The sequence below is a fragment of the Motacilla alba genome, chromosome 26 (assembly GCF_015832195.1).
Source record: "Motacilla alba alba isolate MOTALB_02 chromosome 26, Motacilla_alba_V1.0_pri, whole genome shotgun sequence".
NCBI classification, from domain to species: domain Eukaryota; kingdom Metazoa; phylum Chordata; class Aves; order Passeriformes; family Motacillidae; genus Motacilla; species Motacilla alba.
In genome coordinates this window covers 1199332-1219459 of record NC_052041.1, presented here as the reverse complement: position 1 = coordinate 1219459, position 20128 = coordinate 1199332, and the positions used below count along the sequence as shown (strand labels likewise).

General features: G+C 53.5%; 1 protein-coding gene across 3 annotated transcripts in view; it reads left to right on the top strand.

The window, feature by feature from the left end:
- LGR6 (leucine rich repeat containing G protein-coupled receptor 6) overlaps window positions 1-20128 on the top strand; it is a 153702-nt gene that overhangs the window by 56901 nt on the left and 76673 nt on the right. For all 3 annotated transcript variants that reach the window (XM_038162413.1, XM_038162412.1, XM_038162411.1), the window contains exon 3: window positions 9406-9477. In XM_038162413.1, coding sequence (XP_038018341.1) covers window positions 9406-9477 — 72 coding nt within the window. The remainder of the gene's footprint in view (window positions 1-9405; window positions 9478-20128) is intronic.

Genomic DNA, 20128 nt, shown 5'->3' with positions numbered 1-20128 from the left:
GGAGCCAGAGCTGCCTACAGAAGTGGGCTCTTCAGCACTTTGCACCCATCTTGCAGCCTTTCTCCTTTCATTTTATCAACATCCCTGTCAAAGTGTGGGCACCCAGCACCTTCACTGGGGTTGCTGAGGCTTTTCACACACACAGGGTCTGCTGTGTACAATTAGCAGTTGTCTTGCTGCAAGCAACCGTGTCCTGATTACGTCATGTACAAACAGAGCAGCCTCAACCAGCAAGGAATAAATATTCATAGGTTCCAAAAGAGCCAGCTTCCCACAGCCAAAAATAATTATGAATGAAACAGGCAAAGGGGAAAAATTTAAAGAGGAAAATCTGAAAAAATAATGTGCAGTTGTTAGATAACATTTTACTGGAGGTCCAATGTGTCACAAGTCCCCCTTTGGAAAGGACTGACATCGCAGTGAGGGGAAGAAATGCAAACTGCAACATCGTATACCCGTGCATAGCAAAGTGCCTGCTTGAATTTTATAGCAGTAAGATAGTAATCCTATTTCTGGAAATCAAGTCATTTATATGAAATCAAGCAAGGAAGGATTTTGTATATTACGGCAAATTAAAAGCGATTCTTTCAACAACAACAGCTAGACAGGGACAGTTTGTACAGCATTCATAGGGTTGTCATTGACCAATAATGCAACTTGCCTGGCATTTCCCCTGCTCTTTTCATTTATATCTTCGCCAAATTTTCATCCCACAACATTACCTCAGGACCATGACATTCAGGCTGGGATCACCCTCTGTGCCAGGACACGCATAAGAACCAAGCAAACAAATCTTGCTTATTTAGACATCCTCAAGGGAAGTTTGTTCAGGTTTCACAGCTCAGATCTCTGCTGATTTCATCTGCCTGGGACACATTCCCAGTGTCTGCCAGGGTGACACATAGGACACGAGACCAAGCCCTTTGTCTTCATCCCCATGGCAGAACTGCTTGTGCTGGGACATGCCAAGTGAGTGAAGAGCAGAAACCCCTGCTGAGCAGTGAGGGACAGTCCAGGTACCCCAAACCCAGCTATCCCAGTGGCAGTGTCTCCTGGGCAGGAGGGAGACCTGCCCGCTTGTCCTCCTGCCTGTCCCCCTCCAGCAGGGAAGTGCTGACAGTGAGGAGGAATCTGCTGCAGGTCATCCTGGCTGCAAGTGCCTGTCTTCAGTTAGCTGGAAAGCCTTCAGCAGGTTTCTCATCCCCAGGGATTTTGGGTGGCATTATGGCCCCAGGCGCCCTCTATGCAGAGTCACAAAGTCACAGCTGGAAGGGACCCACACAGATCATCAAGTCCAACTCCCAGCCCTATACAGCACATCCCCAAGAGTCCCACCTTGGTCCAAATGCTTTTTGAACTCTGTCAGGCCTGGGGCCATGACACAATATCAGGCCAATCCCTTGGGTCCTGTCACTGCTCACAGAGAGATCAGTGCCTGCCACTCATCCTCCTCTCCAGGGGCTGAACACAACAAGTGGCCCCAGCTGCTCCCCACACGGCTTCCCCTCAAGGCTCTTCACCATCTTCACTGCCCTCCTTTGGATGCTCTCTGATAGTTCAATATATGAGCAGCCTTATTACCTTATTACCTGCTGGATAAACCAGGTGAGTAACAGGCTGGAGCAACCGAAGACAAAATTTACAAAATTCAGTTCAAGGTGAACCAAAACTGATGTTCTGGGGCTTTGGTCAACCCCAAAAATTTCTTTTAACCTGAGAGAGAAAAAATAGTTTCATCTTCAGGTTGAAATAGTTTATCTTCACCTCTTAACATTTAGTCTTTTACTCTGGGTAAAGCCCTAGAAGAAAATGGTATTTCAAATTATATTTGCTTTTTTGCCAAAGATACCTTAGGTGCTTGAACCTTATAAAAAAAAATCAGAGGTTCCTCAGCAAAAAAATTTGCCGATTTCAACCCAGATTTTAAAATCTCCTTTTCGAGATTCTATGAAATGATCTTATGTTCAGAAACATCCCAGGAATTCTTGACACCACTTGTCCATTATCTATAGTCCTTATCGTCTTCATCAGTCAGAGAAAGCCCAAGTTCCTCTGGCTCCTCCTCATGGTTCTCTGCTCCTGCTCTCGCCCATGATCCTCTGATTCTATCTTCTCTCCCACTAGATTTAGCCCCAGTAGTCCAGTGTCCCGTGGAGGAGAGCTGGTGTTTCACACCTTTCATGACTTCTCCTCCTTCTACTCCTCTATTTTAGCACCACCCCAGGCTTGTCATGAAAGTGAAGTTTCCCAGATGTCAGAGATCAGCTGGACTCAGGGCTGAGCTTGTGCATGGAGCTGGGATTCAGCCAAGGAAAAGGAAATGTGGGAAAGGGGAAGACAGCAACAAAAATGGGTGGATGAAGCAAATGTGTCCCATGGACAACAAGGACAAATGTGCCAGGTTTCATTGCTGTGGAGCCCTGCAAATCCAGGTTGTGGGCCCACTTGAGCCCTGAGCACATTAGCTCTCTGCACACACCCAGACTGGGTGGAGGCCTTTGAGGAGAAAACTAGGGCAGGGTGGCACGTGAGGGTCCTGAGGACAGCAGAGCCATCACCCATGGGTGCCACCTGTGACACCCAGCCAGGCTGTGTCCCACAGGGCATTTCTGCACTGGCTGCTCTCTCCTCTGGACACCAAATGTGTCCCGATGGCTCAGGGAGAATGCTGTGGTTAGGGCACAGATGAGGGTACAGGGACTGCTCCAGCTCACTCCCTGTGTGGTCTGGGTAAAGTTATTTCCACTGCCAGAGCTTCATTGTCCAGCAATGAGAGCAGGCCCTCAGGTGTGCCCCGTGGGCCGTTTGTTTTTACTGAGAGCTGCTCAGGAAAGTGTTGTGAGTGCAATTAGTTCTCATGCTCAGGGGATGCCCAGATCCTTCAGACTCAGCTGCCTTTGAAGAGGCAATGGGAGAGGGGCCCTCAGTGGCCGTGCACCAGGCTGTGCTCCCCTCTGGCCCCCCCAGCCTCCCCCTCCAGAGACGGGAGAGGCTGCCCCAGCAGGCATGGTCCCAGCCCTGGCACTCACCAGACGTTCCCTCCAAAGAAAACCTGCACAGATAGAGGTGTTCAGAGCTGGGCCTCACACAGGCAGGGAGCAGCCCAGAGTTTAGTATGTCTCCTCTTTGTTTCTTTCCTTTTTTTCCCCCTTCTTCTTTTCTTTCTCTCTTTTTGGCAGCAGGAAGATTGTTTAAAGTTGCTAATAAATTCCAGTTAATGAAGCCTGAAAAGCCAGAGCTGGGAGCCAAGAGAAACAAGAGCAATCAGTACAGAAGGAATAGAAAGAGATCTTGAAAGCCGGCCTGGGAATAATAACATGTTGAAATGTGTTCGCCGGCGAGGGCTTTGTTACCGCGCTTTGAATCCAAGCACGAGCGCTCGGTGCCAAGAAGAGAAACTGCAGCCAAAGGCAGGTGTTCATTGCCATTCACCTCTTGCTTCGGGGCACAGCGGCAAGATCAGACCCCTTCCCAGCCACTGGCTCTTTCACCTGCCTCTTCTTGGGCCCCGGGGGCAGAGGGACTCACTGTCACGGGGAGTGCAGCGCAGCAGGCTCAGCACCGCGCGCTCAGGACCCGCCGTCGCCTTCTCTGCCAGCCTGGGGGACCAAGAAATAGCACGAAAGCAAAATGAAATAAAATGCAGGCATGTGTGCTGGGAATGTGAATGCAGCCCTCTTCTCCTGCCTTGCACCTGTGAGGGAACCCCCTTCTCACTCCCCTTTCCATGTGGGTCCAATGGAGCCATCACAGCTTATGTGGCACCAGCACTGCTCTTGGCTGCCCTTGCCTGCTGCTAGAGCACCCCCGCTCCCCCATCAGCTTCCAGGTATCTGGAACATCCACTGTGGGGGGGTTGTTCAGCACAGGCCCTCACTCCAAGGCAATGTCACTCTTGGAGGAGGCAGCACTGTAGTTATGCTGGCAGTGGGGCGTGACTCCTTTGGGAGCGACAGCTCCTCCATGGAAGGGGGGCTGGCATTCCTGGGCAATGCTCACGTGTGCTGGCACTGGGGTGAGAAGCTGCTTCTGGAGCAGTGCAGTAACATGCCTGAAGTAGGGGACTCCTGAGACAGCAGCTTTGGTGGGTTTCCATGACACATCAGGCTGGACAGGTCTGTGGAGACACAAATGCTTGTAGGGCCATGACCTTGTTTTGCCATGCTGAGATTTGGAGGCACAATCACTGCTCCCTTGGAAGTCACCTTGCCTGGCACAGCCCTCTGTTTCCAGGTGGCCGTAGCTAAAGAGCTGCAGCTCTGAATTCTTGGCCTCTGTGGTTCCCCCAGGATTCTGCACCATTCCTGTGCAGAGAAAGCACCAGGGTACAACTCGGTGGCAGAAAGGAGACCAGCTCTGGTTGATCCAGGACTTTCTGTCCCCCTGGCTGGCACCAGTCCTTGGCAGAGGATGGTGCCGTTCATCAATTCAGTGGGTGAGCAAAAGCACAGAGAGAGTTAAAGGATAATTCCTCTGATGAAGCCTTTCAAAGCTCATCCCTGTGCATGGTGTGAGGGCTGTCCTTAGCACTGGCTGAGGTGCAGGTGAGGACAGGAGAGAAGGGCTTCTAAGGGGTTGTCTATCATGAACATTGACCAATGAGGCCAAGATATTGCAGTTGCCCAAATCGAATTCAAAATGTTTTGAAAATTTAGATATTTCTATTCTATTTCTACTCCATTTAGACCAGGGAGATCGTTCAGCAACTGAAAAATCCTTGCTAGTTGGGAAAGCTGGTCCCAGATTTCCTGAAAACTGCTTTCCATATGACTAACTATGTTCTGGGGTACCCCAAGAGGGACACCAAAAGTAGAGACAAAAGTGAAAACTGCTCTGAAGGTTTGGAGGGAACAAACAGAAAACCTTTGCAGTTTATAATATAAAGAGATAGAGTGAAGGTGTTCAGTGTCCTGTTCTTTAAGGAGCTGTGTCTTATTAATATTGCTTGGCAAATGAATCTAACAGGCTTGCATATGAGCATTCATGTGGGTTGAAAACTGGCTTGAGGACCATAAACAAAAGAACAAATGCGATCAATCTATCGAGTTGGAACAGGCATTCGAGGGGGTACAGCGAGCAGGGCTGAAAACAGGCACGAGTCTTCTCCTCAGGGATGGAGTGAGACAGCAGAGACCACATTAGAGGCATCTTCGGGAGATACCAGACTAGGACCAGCTGCAGATTCCTGTGTGAGAAGGAAGAGTCCAGGCCTGGCCCTTTTCTCAAATGCACCATGTTTTCACTTGTTGACTTAATTGGCTTCATTCCTGCTTTGCACCAGCACAAGAACAAACTCAGGCATGACATGGGGCCTGTGGTCCCCTATGTGCCCAGGGGAAGGCCCAGGCTTGGTGTGATGACACAATTTAGGCAAGAGCATGGAGTGTCTGGGCACACTGCCTTGAGAGGGTGAGTGCTTGAGAAACCAACCCGAGCAGGAGATCAAAGGGGCGGCCGACAGGCTCAATAAAAGTTTGGCAAGGGGAGAATTTCACTGGGATATGGACACACATGTTTGTCCTGTCCTGCCAATGGGCAATGTTCCTGCCTCCTAATGTGAGTGATAAGAGCATCACTGAGCTGCCTGAGCACCTGACATGAGCCATCTTGCCCAGCACAGCCTTCGGGCATGCCATGGAAGTTGTAGCATGACCAAGAAGCCCAAGATACAGGAGGGTTGAGCCTGTGGTAACTGAACAGCAGCAACCATATGGTGGTAAACCATGAGTTTGTTCCAACTTGGAGTGTATTGGGAATGCAGATCAAAGCCTGGAGGAATGTTCCCAGAAATCACAGGAGTGGTGGAAGGGGAGGCGGGGGGGCAGAATCTAAAATCCACCACAAGCTTTCTGAAACAAGCCAGCCACATCCAGCTGTCACCCTCCCCTTCTACCTGCCCCTTCTCTCCTCTTTCTATCAGCCACTTTAAATCCAGAGCTTTCTCTTTCTCCTAGCCCTATGTCACAGTGTAAACTTCAGGAGAGCAGGACATAGCACTGCATCAAGTCTGTGCTAAAAAAGAGCCCGAGCAGGCCTGGAGCTGAACTCATGTGCTGTGGACCAGAATTTCAGCCCTGCAAGAACAGCTCCTCTTCCCTGTGCTTAGGGCAAAGGCAGTGCCTTTCTGTCCTCCTTGGTGGGGTTATTCACCCAAGCCGCCTCCACAGAAGGAGTAAATTAGGAGCTGTCTCAGGGGATGTCACTCTGGCAGCATCACTTCAAATGTTATTGTTCCATTTTAAATGGAAGGGAAGGAGGCATTTCACTGCATTTCCTGTGGGGTCTGAATTCTGCAGATATATTCAATGGGTGCCTGTCTGCCAAGCAGGGGAATTTCTGGAGAGTTTGAGTGAGAGGGACAGAGAGAACCAAGCACTTGGAAGAGTGCCAAGTGACCGTGGGCAGAGGAAGGGTCACACACAGGAAGACTTTTATGTCTTGGGTCTCTTACATGAACTGGCACAGGAGTTAACAGCATGGAAGCAAAGGATGGTCAGGAAGAGACTCCAAGAATTGGAGCCCCTCTGCTCTGGAGCCAGGCTGAGAGGGCTGGGGGTGCTCACCTGGAGAGGAGAAGGCTCCAGGGAGAGCTCAGAGCCTCTTGCAGGGCCTAAAGGGGCTCCAGGAGAGCTGGAGAGGGACTGGGGACAAGGGCCTGGAGGGACAGGACAAGGGGAATGGCTTCCCACTGGCAGAGGGCAGGATTAACTGGGATATTGGGAAGGAATTCTTGGCTGTGAGGGTGGGCAGGCCCTGGCTCAGGTTGCCCAGAGAAGCTGTGGCTGCTCCATCCCTGGAAGTGTCCAAGGCCAGGCTGAATTTGGCTTGGAGCAACCTGGGAGAGTGGAAAGTGTGCGGGTGGAACAAGATGAGCTTTAAGGTCCCTTCCAGCTTAAACTGTTCTGTGGTTCCATGACATGTTTCCAGTGGTCACCCTAGACAGGACACCCCGAAAGGCTCACCCATTCCTGATCTGCTCTCAGACAGGTGGCACAGCCATGCTCCTCTGCCTGGAACACCCGGCTACCACCCCAGCATCATGCAGCCCCTGTCCTGGGAGGTCTAGCAAACCCCCAAACCCCACACCTCCAGACCCTGTATGCATGCCCCAGCCATGCAGCCCTCCAGGAAAATCAAAACTCAGCCTGTGTGCACAAACACAGACGTATCCCACCTCCCAGCCCCTGCACAGAAGTGGGCAGAGCCCATCTTGGACCCCAATGACACTGTCAATTGCCTTGGGAGGAGAGTTCAGAGAAGTGTTGTGGTTGGTGCCTGCCTTTGTGCCTGCTCCTGGCCTGGCATGGACCCCTAACCCTGGGGAGAGGAGCTGGGCTGCCTCAGTGGCAGGGAGGAGGTAAAGGCATGGAGAGAAGAGACAGAGACCAGAGGTGAGCCAGGGACAAGGCAGATCTCAGTGCAACATGGCCAAGGACAGAAACATCTGCAGCAACAGTGAGGCATGGGCCCTTACCTGGGGGATGCTTTGGGCCTCTAAATTCACCTGTGAAGCCTCTAATTTCACCCACTGAAAGCAGGGCATCTGCCACAGAGTTATTTCCCCCCTTATGTTCTGTGTCACCCACAGTGCTGAGGTGACACCAGCTGGCTCTGCATGTGTCCCACCAGCATCTGGGGCTCCCCACCACCCTTCTGAGGCCAGCAGCCCCAGCTGGGGCTCCATTTAAGCTTCACATTCCTCTCCTGCTAATCCTGGAGGTTCCAGATCCGTTTAGGGACCTGGCAAACACTCAAACACACCCAGGAAGGTGAACAGAGAGGCACGGAGCTGCCAGAAGAGGCACATTGAGCCCGGAGTAGGTGTGAGCTGCCGGCAGCCCGGAGCTGCGGGGAGGTGAGGACAGACAAAGCCAGGGAGGAGGATGCAGGGAGCAGGCTGAGGATGCCGTGCAGGAACACCTCCCCTCCAGGCAAGCACTCCAGCCTCCCGGACAACACTCCCTCCCATGTGGAAATCAGCAATCAAAAGCAGCAATTACCCCAAATCACAGCCCCTAAGTGACAAATAGCCCAGCCTGCCAGGCAGATCATGTGCTGCAGGAGGCAGGTTCCAACCTGCTCACACACATTAAAGAGACGACCCTGTGCTGTTTATGCTGTCAGAAGCCTAATTATGGGAGCGATTTTCTGCAGATTCCCGAGGGGAGGGAGAGCTCAGGCACCCACACACGCCTGCTCTGCCACAGGTGAGCCTGGCTGCCCAGAACACCTTGGTCCCCTGGTGACCTCTGCAGAGCCCTGGTTCCCCTGCTCTCTGCTTCCAGCCAGGATTGCACTGCTCAGCCTCCACACCCGGATCCTTCCCCGACAAAATGTCTAAAAAGAAACAAGCTTTGTCAAAGTTCAATGGATACCTTTGCCAGGTCTGTGCCCAACCTCTTGGGCCTGGTTTGGACTTTCTGTGAGAGTGAAGATGAGCCTGGTCACAAATGATGTTCAGTGTCTCTGTTTTGGAGATGCAATATTCCACTCCAAGTCATGTAGACAAGTTTCTTGCCCAATTTTAGTAGCAATTTAGGGTCTTCATCAGGTTGTTGAACCTGTCTTTGTGATTTCTGGCTGATGGGTGCTGGGACTTCATCCATGTTTGTCCTCATGGGTGAAACAGGAGGAGAAAGAGAAAAGTCACCTCTTCTCTAGGTCAAGCCTAGATTCAGAAGTCCTGGACTTCAGTCCTGGCTCAACCACATGCCCCCACCATAGTCCTGATGGTAACAGTGATGCAGTTTCTTATGTGAGTGAAAAGTGCAAATACCTTTTAATTCCCCAGCCTGCTCTGGGCCTTGTTAAATTTTGAGTTCTAAGACCAGGTGATGCTGTACGATGGCAAATCCCACAGGTTTCCTTCAATAAATTCTTTCAGTAAGTTCTGAATGTTCTCCCCTGCTCTTCGCTCTATGTCCCAGGTATGTCCCATTTTCCATTGTGATGCTGCTCTTGGCTTCATCTTCCTCTCCCATCTCTTGGCCCTCATTCATCAGGATTTAGGGACAGTCCTCCCATGAGCAGAAACAGCTGTCCCCTGCTCCAGTCTCTCTGCCAAGGCCTGCATGGAGCAGGGTCTGTAAGCTGGTCACTACCTGTGCTGTAATTTCTGTGCTGGGGACCTGTGTCTATCCAGGAAATGGCTTTAAGCCATGAGCTGTCCCTGGATGCTGAAAATGCTGGATTCAGGTCTGGCAGGAGCTGTGGTTTTCTTTGCTGTTCCTCAGGGTGAGCGAGGGGATGATTGCAGAGGCTGCCCAAGCTCAGGGTTGTGGCTCAGCTGGCAGGTGCTGCAGCCTCCTCTGGAGGGGACAGTGGCAGGATGGATGAGTTGTTAAGCCTCTGCAGACAGGGGACTGTCATCACAGGGATGTTGACTGGCTCTTCTTTTCACTGCAGACGCCTCTCTGGAAACCAGATCTCCAGGATCCCAGGGGAAGCTTTCTCTGGCCTCTACAGCCTGAAGATTCTGTAAGTAACTCGCTCCTCTCTGCAGAGCAATCCCTGTCCCTGCCTCTCCCCAGCCCCTGGCACCGGCCATGAGCAGGGACCTGCAGCCATCCCGAGGGGATGCAAAGCTTCAAGGTGTGGGGTCAGGTGTTAAACACCCCAGCAAACATGCCCTGTGCTGACTGGGGAGCTGTGTCCCACCCCGCTGACTGAGCAGGTCCCCCCAGGGCACGGTGTGCCCACAATGTGCCCTGGGAGAATCTGCAGTGGTTCACATTTTGCATAAAACTCACCAAACCCCCCTCAAGTGGTGTCCCCCAGATGTGGAGCCCAGACCCCAAACTGGCCCCTTCTGCTCTGCTGCTGTGTCGGGGCTGGGTTGGAGCAACTCGAAGGCCCAGGTACCCGGGAAAGGGGCCTGTGCTCTGTCCGGCTCAGTTGTCCTCACCACAAATCCCTTCATGGCCCAAGAGGCCTCTGCAGGGCTCTGGAGTGACCTGGGAAAGGTGGGATCCTTGGGCAGTGTGACCTGAGGGATCCCAGCCTGCCCCCAGGGCCGATGGAGGCAGCTGGACCCAGGAGCTCTGCAGCCATCAGGGATCTGCTAGCCCTGCTCAATAAAGGTCTTTGCAGGCAGCTCCCACCCCTGCTGCCCAGTGGGGAAGGTATGAGAGACAAAGCTCCTCTGAAAACTTTGGAAGCCACACTCAGCTGAGCGGGCTCTGCTGTGGCACCTGCACTGACACCTTCCTAAGGTGTCTCACTGCTCATGGAGTCACTGCTTCTTATGTCCATGTGACAGTCCTCAGGGTCTGTGCAGGATGTTGAGGTGGGAGTCCCTTTCTCCCTGAGGAACCATCTTAAAAATCTTCTGCAATAAACATTTCATCCCCAAGGGGATGTTTTGAACTCAGCCACAATGTGAAATTGTTGTAGCTGGTCCAGTTTATGCAGAGAGAGCAGGTACAAACCTGCTCCCAGGATTAGAGAGTATAAGGCTGTTTACTACGTCTTCTGAAGATGTAAAGTATGAATCCTGCCCTAAATCTCAGGGCTTAGAGATTTATCCATCCCCTGCATTAGGCAACAAATCAAAGGAACTGAGGAAAAACCGCAGCTCTCCCACCCAATTTCAACAAGAGGAGCCTTCTGCTCTGGGGACGGGAGCTTTTCAAGGTGCTTTTGATCAATTCTATTTGTGTCAGGCCCGGGTATGGGCGAATGCAGTGTGACTGGAGCAATGCCTCGCTTCAGAGCCCACAGCTCCATGGGAAGGGGAGGGTGAGCTCTGCCCTCCTGCCCCAGGACAGGGCTCTCTGACACAGCCACAGGCTGCACCAGCAGGGATGAGATCACCAGTCACCCCAGAGCCAGGAGAGGAGTGAGGAATCAGGGCATTCCCGTCTGGAAATGGCTGCGTGGAGAAGCTTGGAACGTGAGGGATCAGGGCATTCCCATCTGGAAATGGTTGCATGGCAAGCTTGCTCCAGGCTGTCCTGTGAGAGCCTGGGTTGGTGTCCTCATGCTGCAGGATGAGCTGCCTTGCTCTCAGCCAGGCTGTGCCACTTGCACAGGGTGGCATCTGGGCTGTCATGTCCCTCTGGCTGCAGCCCTGCCTGAAACTAAACCATGTGCCTGTTTAGGGGCTTGGTTTAATGGTGGAGCTGGCAGAGCTAGGTTAATGGTGGCACTCAGCGATTTCAGAGGGCTTGTCCAATCTTTATGATCCTGTTGTTCTCTGGCACTTACCTGACCCCAAACCTTTCCAGGGGGTGTGCAGAGCACTAGCCCAGCCACAAGGGGAGGAGGGTGGATGCTCACAGTGACTGGTCCACCCATGAACCTCTTATTTATCAAGTTCCTGCTTCCTAAAAGCAGGGGCACTACCAGATCCCACACCACTGGGAGCATTTCACTTTCCAAAGACTCTGATGGTTCTCCTGGCCTGTCTGCAGTAGAATGTTGTGCTGCCATGTGCTCTCACTACAGGAAATGCTCTGATTACTTTCTGCAGTGTTTCTGTGGGCTCCACTGGAGCTAGGGCTTTGGGGGAATGCAGTGGCAGGTCCCTGCACCCTCCAGGAAAAGCAGCCATTGACCCCACCTGTTCCTCTGTCACTGTAAGAGTAAGGGCAGCAGTGAGGGACACGATGGAGATAGACTGGTCCCTGGGAATTGCTGGAACAGGTCTAGAAATGTTGCCAGGACAATTCTTAGGAGCATGGAGCTTAATCACATTGGAAGGGCTCTTGGCAAGGGTGGGGACTCTCACTCATTTCTCTACTAAGAGAAGACTGAGGAAAACCACAAGGTACTGAAGAAGGCAGGTGAAGGCCACCATGTGTTTCCTTCAGGTTGTGAGTAAGGTTCCTCAGATCACTGCAGCAGTGACCTGGCTGGGGCTGGTGGCTCTGCAACAGCTCAGCAGGATCTGCTCCATCTCTCCAGGAATCAGAGGAACAAGTGTATTCCCTCAGTCTGGTTGTGGCCAGGGTTGGAGAGCAGAGCCTCCATTGGAGAGAGGCCATGGGGCTGGATCACCCTGCTCCTTGTGCCCTGGGAGTGACCAAAGCCCCTCACCCTCTTCCCCAGCCACAGCTCTGTTCCCTCTTCCCTTTGCTGCACTTTTCTGTACCCCATCCAAGCCTGCTGAGGGTCAGAATCCACTGCTGAGCTGGCTCCAAGATCTCCCTGTATCCTGGAGCTCTGTGACTGCAAATATAAATTTCAGCCTAAAAGACTGGGAGGAGTTTGGGGCTGCTGGGGAAGTGCAGTGATTTGTAGGATGCTGTTGTTATGGACACTGTGGGTACTACAGAGATAAGGGTGCAGCCCTTAAAGTTGTACATTGGTGTAAACTGGTGCCTTTTGCACTACACAGAAGTGTGCCAGGGAACTGGGGAGCACCAGACTGGCCCCAGTTATGTCCATGTCCTGTGGGCTGCAGTTATTTTCATGTCCTGTGCAACCACACTGGGAGAGGACAGCACGTCCTGGGGCATGAGGTGCTCACTGCACTGCTCCCCAGCCAGACCCAATCTGTGCTCCCTTAGGGCCAGTGTAACCATTCCTGCAGTCATGTGCTTTTCTTTGCACTTTAATCTCCACCAAAACCACACAGAAAGTGAACTTTAATCTCCACCAAAATCAGACAGATATTCCCCTCTCCAGAGGGTATCGGGAGATGGGAATCTGAAGACCCCATGAGAAAGGAAGCATCAGAGAGGTGCTGGGATGTCGAGAGAGGAGCATGCAGCAAAGTCCTGTCTTCTCACTTTAGGCAGAGGCAAAGCATTGAGATTATACTTAACCATTCTGGCTCTGCTGAAAATCAAGGCAGAAGAGGACTCAGAGAGGACAAATGGGCAAATCACCTCCATCTGCCCTGAGACACCAGCTGTGATGCTTCTGCTCCTCTTGATGCTGGACAAGCTCTGGCCAGGCCACACTGTCCCACCTGGGACCTGCCCTGCTGGACGTGAGGCAGCAGCAGAGCAGCCAGATGACAACAGGCAGAAGGATGGGGAAATGCCAGATCCTCACCTCTGGGGAGCCTAGAATAGAAATTGGAGGGCTGGTAGAAGAGTGGGATTGATGGGGCTCCCCCACCCATGTCCTCCTCCTGCAGCTCCTGTGCACAGCTGCTCCCTGGGCAGCACAGGGCCACTCCAAGCCTCTGGCACTCTGGCAGTCACAGCTGCCTGCCCCCTCAGCTCCTCTCTTGTACCCCCTCACCGCACCCTGCCCCTCTCATCTCCCTCTTCCCCTGCCTGGGGATCTTCTCCCCTCCTGCTGGCCGTGCTCACGGGGCAAGGGCAGGGAGCAGCGAGCACCAGGAGCTGCCTGGCTGCTGCACCCAGAGCCCCTCCCCACGGGGGGCACGCTGCCAGGCTGCTGGCACCCCTCTGACATGGGTGTCACCCACACAGCACGTGTGGCTGCTGGGAATGAGCCCTGGAAGTCCATAATCATGGGCTGTGCATCTCCCTCTGTGCTGTGCGAGGCCGTGGGAGCCCCAGTGATGGATCCCGTGGGTGTTCTCTGCAGCCCACTGGGATGGAAACCTCATCCAGCTGGGCAGCTGTCCCACAGGGACCAGCACAGCCTCTGGGGCTCCTGCTCCTGAGGATGGATTTGTTTCTGCAGCCAAGGTGTGCTGGGGAGGTAAAACCCTGGGTCCTGCAGCTCAGTGAGAAGGTTTGGGGGTCTGGTGATGAACAGTGAGTCAGCTGAGGTCACTTAACCTGGGGGAGAGGGCAATGAGGATGGACACAGACCTTCAAGGACAGGCTGCTGCTGCAATGAGTCAGGAAATACATAATCTCCATATGTGAAGATGAAGAATAGCAGGTTTTGGAGTAGATGGCAACAGGGATATTGGGGATGTTGTCTTTACAGAAATGGGTGCTGTGTCCCAGGCTGGCTGAGGTTTGACAAGTGACAGGCATGGCTGTGGCTGGGAATGGCTGCCCCAACCACGACCAGCTGAAACCTGGACTATTCAGGAGCTGACTCACAGCAGGGTCAAAGATCTTTCCTCTGGTGACAGGGGGGTCCCCTGAGGAGGCAGGCTGATATCTGGGGATGGAAACAATTTTCCTAGTTTAATTTTAGTGTGCTAGAGCCCTAGGGCTAATTGCAATCATGTGCAGGTCCACAAGTAAACTCTCACATGCTTCTTGGGCTGTCAAGGGGCCTGGTGCTTTCCCAGTCTTCCCAGAGAATCAGTTTATGTTTAAAAAAGGATGGGAAACACCCTGGGAATTCCTCCACCAACCCGCCTGTGCAGATGGTCTCTCCCTGCCCTCGGAGTGAATCCCAGAGGTTCTGGAACCTGGAGCAGATTCTTGGCTCTGCCTCCTCTGGCTGCTTCCCTGCACAAAAACCACCTGGAAAGTGGCCATGAAGATAGGCCTGTGCAGAAACCATGCAGGGGTACACCCAGGGAAGCAGGTGTGTGGAGACTTGGAAGGGAGCAGGGGAAGAGCCAAGCTGCCCCACTCCAACAAAACATCGTGCCCCAGATCTGCTGGGATGTGCTGAGATCTTCATGCATGGAGCCTTGAGCCAGCCAAGGGCAAGGGGAGATGTGGCCTCCTCAGCCCCCCTCAGACAAGGGCAGACTGACAGGGATGCTCAGCAGCAGTAGCTGGTGCTCAGAGGTTTTCTCCACTGGCAGGTCCATCCCTGTGCAGAGATTTTGGGAGTGCACCTCTCCTGGGGGCTGCTCTGCAGCACGGTGCACCCACATCCTCTCCACGGAGCTGATGCTCCTCAGTGCAAGCTTCATTGCCAGGATCATTGGGAGCCACTCCACAGGCTGTTTTGACCCCTCTGCAAGCTCCTTCCCTTTCAACATCAACTCCTTGGCCCATGCTCTCCCAGCCTTGGAGCTTTCCAGGGTGGCAGAATATGCTGCTTAATGAGAGTATCTGGACAACTGGAAACTTTTCCATCCTTCCAGACCTCCTCATGAGCTGCATAGATGCTTCGCACCTCCAAGTGTCCTGCCTGGAGCTCCATCAGCCAGGAAGCTCCCATCCCAGCTGGCCATGGGGCTGACTTGTGCTGCCACAGCTTCCCAGACATCCCGCCCTTGCTCAGGTAGCCCTCCCCAAATGCTGCCCTGCACAGCCAGGAGTGCCCCTGCTCTGACTCCTGGCTGAACATGCAGCAGCAACAGCAGGGCTTACTAGCCAAGAAGGAATCCCACACCAAACTCCACAGGGAAAGACTCCAAGTGCAACCACAACCTCATCCCAAAAGGTGGAGGACAACATGCCTGGGTGCATCCTCTTGGCTGCAGACCCTGCTCCCGCAGCAGGCCCACCCTGCCACTCCATTCCTCTGCAAGTCCCAACCAGCCTGTGGGAGTGTGCAGACCCCGTGCTGCCCAGCCTGACTGCACAGCCTGGGGTGTGAGCACTGCACTGCCCAGCACAGCTCTGCACTGCCCAGCACTGCCCTGCACTGCCCAGCACAGCTCTGCACTGCCCCAGCACTGCCCAACACTGCCCTGCACTGCCCAGCACAGCTCTGCACTGCCCCAGCACAGCTCTGCACTGCCCTGCACTGCCCAGCACTGCCCAGCACTGCCCCAGCACAGCTCTGCACTGCCCAGCACTGCCCAGCACTGCCCCAGCACAGCTCTGCACTGCCCCAGCACTGCCCTGCACTGCCCCAGCACTGCCCAGCACTGCCCAACACTGCCCTGCACTGCCCAGCACTGCCCAACACTGCCCAGCACTGCCCTGCACTGCCCCAGCACAGCTCTGCACTGCCCCAGCACAGCTCTGCACTGCTCAGCACTGCCCAACACTGCCCAGCACTGCCCTGCACTGCCCAGCACAGCTCTGCACAGCTCTGCACTGCCCAGCACTGCCCAGCACAGCTCTGCACTGCCCTGCACAGCTCTGCACAGCTCTGCACTGCCCAGCACTGCCCAGCACTGCCCTGCACTGCCCTGCACAGCTCTGCACTGCCCAGCACTGCCCTGCATTTCCCAGCACTGCCCAGCATTGCCCAGCACTGCCCAGCACAGCTCTGCACAGCTCTGCACAGCTCTGCACAGCCTGGGGTGTGAGCCCAGCACGGCCTGAAATCCCTCCCAGCACACCCTGCCCCAGCCCTGCCCATGGTTCATCTCCATCAACAGGTAGGCTGGACAGGAGTGGCCTTGTTCAGCCCATGCCACATGCCCTGGATGGGCCCTACCCAGTGGCCACCTCACCATCCCCTCCTCTTTTCCTCCTGAGCAGTGACCACAGGACCTCCTGTGGCCCAGGACAGGTGCTGACTCGCCTGGCGTGTAAACACACATCAAATAACACCACCAGAAAAGTCAAGCTGCCCCAGGATAGCAGGTTTGGAGGTGGCTTGGGACACTTCAGAAATCCCTAGACAGACCCTATCTCTTGGCCAGCCCTGAGCCTGTGCAGTACAGAAATGGCTTTGAGACAAAGGGAATGGTGTGGCCCATCCAAGAGACGCTCCCATTGGGAGGGAAGAGGAACGTGCAGAGGTTGGAATGTCTTTAATCCCCATGCATGGGCTCCAGGCACAGTTGCCTCCAGCAATAACAGCCCTTTGACTGTGCTGGCTGAGTCACTTCAGCCTCCCAGGATGGGGACATTTTATCATGCACAGGCCTGTACCTCTGAGGGCTGTGTGTCTGCTGAGGCTCTCTTGTGCAAGGATCCTGGTGTGATGGGACCCGATCCCAACATTTTTCTGGTCGTTCAGGCGTGGTCCCTGCTGACAAACAATCCTCCTACTTCTGAAAATGAAACCCGACCTCTGAGGAGCTGTGATTTATTCTGGTTCCAGCCAGACTGCTGTGGGCAGCAGGTGGAGTGTCCATGTCTGCCAGCATCTGCAAGCCCCGGTACCACCAGGGCACTGAACAGTGCCAAGCAAGGTGACAGTGCTCCATCCACACCTGGGCTTGAGTCAGTGCTGGTCTGAGCAGTCTTTGCTTGTCATGTTCATCAGTGTCCTCAGCTTGTCCAGAAGCTGGCTCATCAACCAGCAAGGCCATAGAATGACAAAATGGTTTGGATTTGAAGCAAGCTTAAGGACCATCCCATTCCACCCCCTGCCATGGCAGGGAACCTTCTAATGGCCCAGGGTGCTCCAAGCCCCAAACCTGGCCTTGGACACTTCCAGGGATGGGGCAGCCACAGCTGCTCTGGGCACCCTGTGCCAGGGCCTGCCCACCCTGAATAAATTTTAAGAAAATTAGACTCAGCAACTGAGAAATCGCATCAGCTAGACCAGGATTGCTCCCTGAGCACAAGAATTTGAGCTCTTGACTAAGGTTGTCTCCAAGCTGCTGTGAAGCAGCACCTTGCTGTAGGAAAGCCAATGAAATCCATTTTGTTGGATTTTGTTGGAAGGCAGGAGCTGAGGGAGAGGCACGAATAGATAGATGCTGACAGACAAAGGCTGAGGCCAGTGTGACCTGGGATCTCAGGGTTGCTGTGATTTTGTGGACTGAGGTCCAGCTTCACAGACTGTGTCTCAGGCAGTCACCCTGCAGCAGGCCTGGGGTCCACACAGATCCTGCACCACCATCCCTGCCCACACCCTGGAAAGCAGGAATGTAGGGAGGGGACAGTGTCTGCCCCAGGCTTTTAGGACCATGAGTCAGGAGGTGACAGGTGAATGGTTGGCAGAGTTGTTCCTTCTTTTCAATGCTGCTGACATAAATGTGCAGTGACCTCTTGAAGCAGAATGTGTTGGCCATTCTTGGATGCTGCAGGTGCTCTTCTCAGTGAGCTGCAGCACTGTCTTCCCCCTTCTTATACAAGAGCAGCACCCCAAAGGGCAAAATGCCACAGCTTAGACATAGAGGGACCCAGTAGCCCTGTCCCAGCTTTTCAGATGCCCTGCTGCCCTCTGAACCCTTTTGCCATCCTCCTGTTGTGGCACTGCCCAGGCACCCTGGTACGGAGCAGCCCCAGGAAGGAGGTGCCACGGAGAGGAGGTGTGATCCTGCAGGTGTGTAGGATCATCCACCTGGCATCTTCCACCAAATTTTGCTACAATTATTTTAGCTCTTCCCCAAATCATGTTGTGTGTTGTTTATGAAAAACAAGTAATATGCAAGGGTGGTTTAACGTGATGTGTAAGGATTGAGTGCAGTGAGCAGGGCCTGATGGGGGCTGTCCTTAACATCCTTAACACCAGACTGTAAGAGAAGCCATCCTGGGACATCCAGGGATAAACACAGCATGTCTTCTCCTGCTAAAACCTGAGCTCCCTGTAAGAAAAGCTGGAGCTTTCCTGAGCTTGAGGCTGAATGAAGAATTTCTTGTTTAATACCAGGGTGGCCCTGTCTCTAGAATATTATCAAACTCTGTTTGGAAAAGGGTTTTTGGTTTCTCTGTGTCATGATCTGATGATGAGGTATTGGATTAATTACGTTCAATGTGAAGAAGCACTGGTTCTTGTCCCAGTCCCAGCATCTGAAAACTTCTCTAGCTGCCCTGCTGCTGTGAAAAACAGCATTGTCCACCACTCCAGTGGTTTTCGAGGTCTCTGAAGCATCTTCCTCAAATATTGTTTGTCTGCTCCAAAATGGCTTCATTTTGGAACCAGTCCATGCTGATGGTGGTCTGGAAAGTCTCTCAGTCTGTTTTACTGGCTGGAGAAGAGACTTGTAATAAATGGCAGGCAGCAGGATCCAGCAGAAGTGTGACAATGAGCTTTGCTTTAGTGCTGACTTCAGATACTTCCAATGATCAACACTAAACACCAGGCTCAGATTTCAGAGAGCCACCGAGACTCAATGTTTATCCCACCAAAACCCTGAAAGCACTTTTTGAAGCCCCACTCAGTATCTCTCTGTGTCCAGCTCTGCATCCTCTTGATTTTTAACAGGCATGAATTATTATTCCACTTCTTTGGGCTGCAGGACCCAGGGTTTATCTCCCCAGCACACCTTGGCTGCAGAAACAAATCCATCTTCAGGAGCAGGAGCCCCAGAGGCTGTGCTGGTCCCTGTGGGACAGCTGCCCAGCTGGATGAGGTTTCCATCCCAGTGGGCTGCAGAGAACACCCACGGGATCCATCACTGGGGCTCCCACGGCCTCGCACAGCACAGAGGGAGATGCACAGCCCATGATTATGGACTTCCAGGGCTCATTCCCAGCAGCCACACGTGCTGTGTGGGTGACATCCATGTCAGAGGGGTGCCAGCAGCCTGGCAGCGTGCCCCCCGTGGGGAGGGGCTCTGGGTGCAGCAGCCAGGCAGCTCCTGGTGCTCGCTGCTCCCTGCCCTTGCCCCGTGAGCACGGCCAGCAGGAGGGGAGAACATCCCCAGGCAGGGGAAGAGGGAGATGAGAGGGGCAGGGTGCGGTGAGGGGGTACAAGAGAGGAGCTGAGGGGGCAGGCAGCTGTGACTGCCAGAGTGCCAGAGGCTTGGAGTGGCCCTGTGCTGCCCAGGGAGCAGCTGTGCACAGGAGCTGCAGGAGGAGGACATGGGTGGGGGAGCCCCATCAATCCCACTCTTCTACCAGCCCTCCAATTTCTATTCTAGGCTCCCCAGAGGTGAGGATCTGGCATTTCCCCATCCTTCTGCCTGTTGTCATCTGGCTGCTCTGCTGCTGCCTCACGTCCAGCAGGGCAGGTCCCAAGTGGGACAGTGTGGCCTGGCCAGAGCTTGTCCAGCATCAAGAGGAGCAGAAGCATCACAGCTGATGTCCTGCTCCCCACACCCCCTGCAGTCACCCCCAGGGTCTCTGTTCTCTCCCAAGAACACTTCTGCCCTGCCCTGGCTCTCCTGTGACTCCCACTAGCCCAGGCAGAGCTGTAAGCCAATGCTCAGCTGTATTTGTGCAGCCTTTTAGCCCTGTTCATCTATGGAGCCTTTCCCTCAGTTTCCCTGTGGAATTCTGCATTTCCCAACTGCTCTTCCACAGCAACCTCTCTCCTCATATGTGGAAGTTGTTGGCAGAAATGCCAGGTGAGATGCTGTCGATGCTCTTCATTTGGAAGGGAACCATTTATTAAGTGTGGCCTCTCTTCTGGCCTTTTGTACCAAACACATCTTCTCCCCTGCACTGAATGTCAAAATTTAACATTTTACCAAAGAAAAGCTTAAGTCATGGTAGCTGGTGTCTACTATTTCTTCTCCATTCTTATGCTCTTTTGCCCTGTATAGAAAGAGATT